This window comes from Maylandia zebra, linkage group LG13, assembly GCF_041146795.1.
Source record: "Maylandia zebra isolate NMK-2024a linkage group LG13, Mzebra_GT3a, whole genome shotgun sequence".
NCBI lineage: Eukaryota > Metazoa > Chordata > Actinopteri > Cichliformes > Cichlidae > Maylandia > Maylandia zebra.
In genome coordinates this window covers 16,799,811-16,808,840 of record NC_135179.1, presented here as the reverse complement: position 1 = coordinate 16,808,840, position 9,030 = coordinate 16,799,811, and the positions used below count along the sequence as shown (strand labels likewise).

General features: G+C 40.9%; 1 protein-coding gene across 1 annotated transcript; it reads right to left on the bottom strand.

Annotated features, from left to right (window-relative positions):
* Positions 1-1,291: 1,291 nt before the first annotated feature.
* Positions 1,292-8,203, bottom strand: LOC101480193 (uncharacterized). The gene is made up of 5 exons (XM_004551631.3): positions 7,924-8,203; positions 7,587-7,769; positions 3,282-3,507; positions 3,053-3,179; positions 1,292-2,266 (listed from the first exon to the last, which is right to left on the bottom strand). Exons 1-5 carry the CDS (start codon positions 8,162-8,164, stop codon positions 1,520-1,522), a joined length of 1,524 nt encoding a protein of 507 aa, XP_004551688.2. The 5' UTR covers positions 8,165-8,203; the 3' UTR covers positions 1,292-1,519.
* Between the last annotated feature and the right edge of the window lie 827 nt (positions 8,204-9,030).

Genomic DNA, 9,030 nt, shown 5'->3' with positions numbered 1-9,030 from the left:
GTTGGCAGCCTTCTGTGTATTTTGGGCTCGACTTGTCCAACATGTTCCATGGAACAATAAAAAAATTCAGTTCACTTGTATTTACATGTAGTGCAAAAATCACAGAGCAGTCGCCTCAAAATGCTTTTAACACAAAGAAACCTCTGGCGGAACAACCACAGGGAGGGGCAGTCATGTGACGCAATGAGTTGGAGTTAATTAGAGGAAGACAGGACAAACTGGAAGACAGTCAGAGATCACTAATATCTAGTAACTAAATGCAAAGTGGTGTGTAAGCACATAGTGAGTCATGGAAAGCCCTCGGCAGCTAGGCCTATTATAACATAACATAATAAAACATAATTAAGAGAAGATTCAGGGTTACCTGATCCAGCCCGAACATTGAAATGCAGACCACAAAGTCGAAATCATTCACCGTCTCACAGCTCACTTCCTCAGCTGAACGCTCCACTGATACACATGGACACGTCCAGTTGGTAAACTCCATACATTTAAGCTTCTTTAGCCTGTTTACAAGTTGCTATGCACAGCATGCGCCTTTACAACCCACGTCCAGCTCAACTCTGACCTTCATGCTTTGTTAGTGATAGTGTGATGCTACTGTTCTAAATATAGTCAGTTTAAACTATTTATATATTATGTACAGCTGAGTGAAAAAGAAAGAACACTCCATGAATCAGTAGCTTGCAGAACCACATGAATTTGAAGCAAACAATTTTTGTATGACTTTCTTGGTCTCTTACGTCATGGATTTTTTTCCGTTTTTTAAGGACACCACTTTCAGATACTGTTCAGCTGCAGATAGATTCAGGCTGTTAGTATCAGGGCCTAAAGATACAATATAAAATGGGCTCTTTACTATTTTGTCTGTTATGTGTAGACAGCACTAGTTCGTCCCTTTAATTAGGTTTCTTTTTTAATCCTTGAACGATTCATAGGTCAGCATTACATGTTTTGGGGTTTTTTTTAATGGGGCGGAAAAAGGCCAGAAATAAGGCCTGAAAATGAGTGAAAAATCATCCAAAGAAAAACTTCGAAAGACCTTCAGAAAGTCTAAAGAACTACTGCCCTTTAAAAAAAAAGAATCTTGCATCTTGGACAAAAAATGCAGAGAAATGAGGTGGCTCAAGACTACCTGAATATAGCTTGAATTTAAAAACAAAGAAAAGATGCACACATGAAAGGATTTTAAAGACCAAATCCAATTAAACATTTGAGTGTAAATTCGTGTTAATTCATTTTATTTAAATTAATGCATTTTAAAGTCATTTAAAATTATATTCAGTGACTGTTTGGGAACAACTCAGATTTATTCATGAAATTTATACATCATGACATCAGTTCATAACATGCTGCTGTGACTCTACATCTGTTGACATTGTCTACATTTCAGAAAACATTCAGAACAAGGAAATAAAAATTCCTTATTTATAGAAATATACAACTTGCTTATGTTCACAATTTACCTACCCAGTTACTTTCTGTCTGCGCGGTCAAGTGAAGTCTATATTCATGTGCGTTACTTAGCCCGTGCCTTGACGAGAGGTTTATTTTGGTAATTAATTAGCAAGCAAGCCACAGTAAAAATTTCCTTAATGCTTCCAGAAATCGATAGCGGTATAACCGAGTCAAGCAGTTTGTTTTCCTTAACCCTTCGGATTACACTCTCCACATGTGCGCTGAGTCGTTCAATTTCCTGTCTCTGGAAGCCGCTGTGTGCTAGCATCTGGCTATTTTGGCTAAGAAAAGCTGGACAGTACACCTTCCAATCCACACAGTCAGACATGAGGAATCCTTCGTCAACCACTATGGCCATGTCTTCTGTAAGAAGGTCAGCCAAACCTGATCTCCTAAAGAGTTCTTCGTCACTTATTGACCCCTGATAGAGTGAAGAAACAAAGGTCACTGCGCCATGGGGGGCCATCCCAATCAGACCTTTCATTGTGCAGTGAGACGGGGAGAACATTTCACGTTGGGGGAGAGTGGAGGATGCGGTTTGGCATTTTAGCTCAGTGCAAGTAACTATCACCTGAGTATCAGGAAAGTCTTTGAAGTCATCAGGGAGGTGAGCTTTAATGTCCTCAGCATCAATCCAGATACACACAGAACCCAAGAGAGTGTACAAGTAGTTGGTCCATGAAGAGATAATGCCGCTTACAGTCAAGGGGTGAATGCCAAACCGGTCTGCCAAGTCTCTCTCCTCAAGACCAGCAGCCAGGCACATTTGGAATAGGAACAGCTCATCAATGGGTTGCAATGACTGCCTCTGAAAAAGAAAAAAAAAGTCATACAGATGAGCCACTGTAGCTCAAATTGCCAAAAAAAGTTAATGCTGGTCCTGACAGAAAGGTGTCAGAATACACAGTACAGTTTGTTGGGCTTAGGGCTAAATAGTTGCGGACGAGTCTGGGTGCCCATGCCGACCCTTGTCCACCGCCGAAAGCAGCAACAATGGGTACGTGAGCATCAGATCTGGACCACCAATGGAAGAAGGTGGTCTGATCTGATGAATCACGTTTTCTTTTATATCACAAGCACAGCCAGGTGCAAGTGTGTCACTTACCCTAGGGAGCTCCAAGCACCAGATCCACCTACCTAAGCATTATTTTAGACCATATACACCCTTTTCTTCTCTTTTAGCTTTGCAACAAAGCAAAAAAGGTTCAGTAATGGTTTGAGGAACACGTTTGAGGTGTTGACATGGAGCACAAACTCCCCAATTCAATTGAGCATCTGTGGGATGAGCTGAAGGAACAAGTCCGATCCATGGAGGCTCAACCTCACCACTTACCGGACTTGTGCCAGATACTACAGCACATCTTTAGGGGTCTACTGGAGTCCATGCCTCGACATGTTAGAGCTGTTTTGGTTGCAAAAAGGGGGACCAACAAAATAATCAGGCAGGTGGTCATAAAGTTGTGCCTGACTGATGTTAATGTAAGCAGTACCACGTGCATATGATACTTTTATATAATTCCAGTTTACAATAAAAAGGTTTGACATGTATTTCCTGTTTGTTTTTTCTCAAAATCTTTAATGCACAAATACAAACCGTGTGTGATGCATTTACGGCTTCACTCCTTCTTTCAGTAGCTTCGGACCTTGACCTGTAAATCACTTTGTGGACAGAGGGCTCAATCAGCCCCCAAAACATCATGAAGTGACGGTAACTTGCAAACCTATTGTAAAAAAAACACAGTAATTACAGGTCATTTACAATATTTCTCACAATCAAACTGGTATTTTTGTGTAACATGTCTAGCTAAGTGTTGTAGGTTTACCCTGTGTAGAACTGAATGTCATCATCGGATCCGGCAAATCTTTGTAATCCAAAAGCAGACTGCATTTTGAGCTCCTGGATCTCTTTCCTTAACGTTCCCATTTCTTCTTTTAACTTCATGTTTTTCTCTACTGTCACATCAAGGCAAGCAGGTTCTGGGTCACAGAAATAGTCATGATCCAAGGCAGAATTATACTCCATAGGCTGCTCACCTGATGCTGGGTTACCTACAAAACATATTAAGGATTGTACATTAATATATGTTATTGTGAAAACTGTTGTCGGAACCATACTGAATTTAACCAGATAAATATTTAAGATAAGATAAAACATAAAACTTTATTGATCCCACGGTGGGGAAATTTGTGCAGCTAGCAGAAGAAGAATACAACAAATACAAATAAAATACAACAAACACAAAATAAGTTAGATAATACACTATATATTTTATATAGTGGGAGAGAGAGAGTATGGCTAACAAACAGCCACTATAAAATTCATTATACATTGAGAATAGCAGACACATCAACAATACACCTCTTCCAATTAATGGCTAATTAATATTATGCTGAACACAGTCCAAAAGATTCAATAAGCCACATCAGTGTCTACTGTCAGTTAGGGCTGCCACGATTAGTCGACTAGTCACGATTACGTCGACCATCAAAATCCTCGACGACTCATTTAATAGTCGACGCGTCCTTTGAAGCTTTGTAAGATCACAAAAGACGCAGGAATAAGTAGTAGGATTTAAGAGTGTTATAACGGACTGAAACAGAAGATGGCAGCACTGCATGTACAAGAATGCCAGCTGCCGTTAAGCTGTTAGTCTTATTATTCTTTCTGTGTCCCAGAATTCATAGCGTGGCCCACCGCGACCTGATCCGTACCAGAAACCCGATTGGTACCCCGCATGCGCGAAAGGTGTCTACTTGCGGTGTCTACTTCCCTGTGCACTTAGGCAGACAACAATGGTCGCAATATTGTTTTTCTTGCTTCTGAAGCACAAATTTATCTCTCCTGGCGGTCATGGTTCCTCAAACAGGAAGTGAGCGAGCAGTACTTCCCGCTTGCTGATATGACGTAGCGCAAAGTGCAAAGGCTCTGTTCATACAAATGTTTGTTTATTTATTTGTAATCAATTACAAATGTCAAAATGTAAGTTCACTGGAAATTGAACTGTTGCTGCATTTAAAACAGGAATGAAGGAGCTGTACTTACTGGTTCATAGTTCTTGAAACGAATGAAGTAATGTTGTTTCTCAAAATATTATTTCATTTTTATTATAAAATTAGTATTTCGACTTTATTCTAAAAATGACGAATACTGTTTTTTTCCCTTTTGCCCTACTACTTTATCGTAATAATTAAATAAATTTTAAATTTAATAATAATAATAATAATAATAAAAACGTAATTTCTATGAATAGATTTGTTCCCTCTCATGCGGGGTCACTTACTGCGCTTGTCCACACGATTTGATTACTTTGTTTAGAAGTCAAATTCTGTAAATCAAACAGCCACATTTCTACGTTGGCATTTAAAACTTAACTTGGCCCTTTGACCCATACAGTTTTAAAATAAATACTTTTAAAACAAATGACTGTGATGAAAAATCTAAGTAAAACATAGACAGCAAAAACAGTGACTTGTAACTTTGAACTGAACTATCCGCAGTTGCCAAAGAGCAAAACAGTTGAGCTAAACACAGGTAAACACAGTGGGAATTAGGGCTGCCACAAACGATTATTTTGATAGTCGACTAGTCAGATCATGCATCCATTGGACGTAAAACGTACAGCTTATTGCACCAGCATGCATCTGATCTTATATAACTATCATTAGCTTACAGCTTTAAGTGTTTAAGGTATGTGCTAACTAAAAATAAAGACAAGATGATAGTTTATTAAATTTTAATAAAATTTGCAGATTGTTTCGGTGAAGTTTAATAAACTCAGCCGTCTGCTCCTTGCTATCTAAAATATAACGGGACACCGGAGTATATTCTCGAGCATCTCACACTTCTGAAAATCAGTTGTTTGCTTGACGTTTATTCAGCTGTGTAAAAACTATAACTTTAATCTCAGCCAAACCGATTTACTCAGGAACAAATAAAATACTAAAAAAATCAAACAAACAATAATATTTTTAAGTTATCTAAGTGACTTATGTCTAACCTGAGTAGCGAAAGACGGCGGTGGGTTTGAAAACAATTTGCCAAGAGTCCGGTGTTCTCATGGGCTCTAGTGAGCCTCTCCTCCCAGAGACATTGCTTCAGACATTGACCCCCAACACACCTTCCACCTCTCCCCCCTTCACCCTCACCAATCCAGACTCAACGACCACCCCCACTCTCCCCAATCCAGACTCAACGACCCCCACCACACCTCTCACCCCCCTTTCCTCCTCCCTGAAACTCAGAATACACACTCAGGATGTGAGCCGACTATTTCAGAAACAGAAGCCCAGGAAAACCCCCGGACCAGACGGCGTCTCACCCTCCTGCCTCAAAACCTGTGCTGAACAGCTGGCACCAATCTTTACTCGCATCTTCAACAGATCCCTGGAGCTGTGTGAAGTTCCCTCCTGCTTCAAACGCTCCACCATCATCCCCGTTCCCAAGAAACCCACCATCACAGGACTGAATGACTACAGACCTGTCGCCCTGAGTGTCACCAGCTACCTGTCAATGGATCACCAGCTTCCTGACAGATAGAAAGCAACAAGTGAGGCTGGAGGAGATCACTTCTGAAACTCGGTCCCTCAGTATTGGTGCCCCTAAAGGATGTGTCCTCTCACCACTACTGTTCTCCCTCTACACTAATGACTGCACCTCCAAGAACTCGGCTGTTAAACTCCTAAAGTTTGCAGATGACACCACCGTCATTGGCCTCATTCAGAATGGTGATGAGTCTGCATACCGGCAGGAAGTTGAGCGGCTGGTACTCTGGTGCAGTGAGCACAATCTGGAGCTGAACACTCTTAAAACTGTAGAGATGACAGTGGACTTCAGGAGACATCCCTCAACTCTGCCCCCCCTCACCATATCAGACAGCTCGGTGTTGACTGTGGAGATCTTCAAGTTCCTGGGTACCACCATCTCCCAGGACCTGAAGTGGGAGACCAACATCTCCTCCATCCTCAAAAAGACTCAGCAGAGGATGTACTTCCTGAGACAACTGGGGAAGTACAGTCTTCCACGGGAGCTGCTAATCCAGTTCTACACTGCGGTCATTGAGTCTGTCCTGTGCTCCTCCATCAGTATGGTATGGTGTAGCCACTAAACAGGACAGGAGCAGACTGCAGCGGACTGAACGGGCAGCAGAAAGGATCATTGGCACCCCCCTGCCCTCCATCCAGGATCTGTACCTCTCAAGAACCAGGAAACGGGCAGGGAAAATCATCACAGACCCCTCACACCCTGGACACAGACTTTTTGATCTGCTGCCCTCTGGCAGACGGTACAGAAGCCTGCAGACCAGGACCACCCGACATAGGAACAGTTTCTTTCCCCTCGCCATCTCCCTTCTAAACAGTTGACCTGTCACACTGCTCCCACTGCCAGACTGCAACTGCACCTTATGTACATTCTGTAGTATTCATTCCACCTCATTCATTTCTGTAGTTTATGTATATAAGTTTAGATTAGTTATTTATAATACTAATAATAATAATAATAATAATACATTTTATTTAAATAGCGCCTTTCAAAGCACCCAAGGACACTGTACAACAGATAAAAACTGGAAATATACACAATGATAAAAATAGAAGATAAAAGTTAAAACATACAGAAATTTAATTTAATTATAGTTGGTTTACACAGCTTTGTGTATGTATGTGTACGCATGTGTAATGTATATATAGACACGTGTGTGTTTGTGTGATTTACATTGCTGTGCTTGAGAGCCACCATCTACCGGAACCAAATTCCTTGTATGTGTCTGCACATATACTTGGCCAATAAACACTATTCTGATCTGATTCTGAACTAGCTGCCGCCAATGTTGGAAACTGAGCTGGGCCGCGCTATGAATTCTGGGACAGAGCTACTTCTTCTTCTTCGGGGTTTAACGGTAGCTGGCATCCTTGTACATGCAGTGCTGCCATCTTCTGTTTCAGTCCGTTATAACCCTCCTAAATCCTACTACTTATTCCTGCATCTGTTGTGATCTTACAAAGCTTCAAACCAGGCGTCGACTATTAAATCAGTCAGCAACGATTTATACCTAATAGTGACTAGTCGACTAATCGTGGCAGCCCTAGTGGGAAAAGTACAAGATTTTTATGGAAAATAATAATTTTACCTGCGTGGATTTCGCCTGGATTATCCGTCTCTGGCCCAGAGGAATGCGAGACTTGTGGTGGCTGCTTTGATCTTGCTCTCCCATCACATTTTGCTGTCGTAGCAGCTTTCAACTCAGTATGACCCAGATGGATAGAGGGTGCCCAGTCTGGATCGCTTTCCATCATTTTGTAGGCTGGTTTGCCTACAAAATACAACAAACATTAGCCCGCAAAGCCACAGTAAACAAGAGGGCATAGCGCAAAGAATTTAATTCAAATCAATATAAGACTTATCTGTAACCTACATCAACAATAATGTTATGATAAATGACTTAACTACAACACACACACACTCACCTTTGAGGAAATGCTTGGAGCAGACTAACATGTGAGGTGGAGTGTTCTGGAACGTTATATTTGGTCTTCCAATAGCTGCAATCCAGGCCATCCGTTGCCTCTTCGTGACTTCGGAAACATCTCTTGCATAATTTTTATTCCACGCAGGAATCCGATAAAAACCGATTCCTTTAGCCTTCGGCTTCCCGTGGCTGTCATGCGACCGGCTATGGCAGTTAATAACACAACAGCTTCTTGCCATTTGTGTCTCTGTGTGACTGTTGTCTTGTAATAGCCCACGCGCGCTAGCCGCTTGTACCTACAATCCTTTGCGGTTTTAGCCCGGAAATGACGTCACGTTTTCGAATTACTTGTGCGTACTTGCGTTCTCGTTGACTCGTGATACGTCATCAGTCGGCGCATGTGTTCATTAAATTTGAATGTTTGGTTTATTTCAGTGTTTTATTTGTTCCCGATTAAATCGGTTTGGCTGTGATTAGCTGACTCTGAATTAAATCCAACATTAAATTATCAGTTTGTTTTTCACCGGAAACAAAAACAGCATGTTAATATGTGGAGATTCTGAAGGCTGCTTCAAAAATGATCAGATTATATTTTAAGTATTTGTTCAGTTCTCTTCCAAACCCCAGCAGCTGTCTGCTGTAATTTTTGAGTATCTGCTCAAATAAAAATAAACGCGTTCTAGCATCCCACCTGTTTGTTTTTATTCAGGCGTACATGTACACTATTTTTATTAATAGAGAGATTTCGCTACAGAGGTTAAACATGATAATAAGTCACTTAGATAACTTATCAATCTTAATGTTTGGTTTGCTTCAGTGTTTTATTTATTCCTGAGTACATCGATTTGGCTGAGATTAAAGTTAAGCTTCATAACATATTAATCACAGAGGCAGTAAAAACTCCGGACGTGTGACATCATCAAGTACGCTGGTGTTGCTGTACAAATCTCGAGTCCGTTTTGGTCCTGCTTATACACGAATATACTTTAAGTACCCCATGCACAGGGCAAACGTATTTTATTTGATTAATTTACTGATATTACTGGCTAAATTTCATATACATAAATCGAAACCATCCTTTCAGTGCTTCTTAAACAAAACAAAA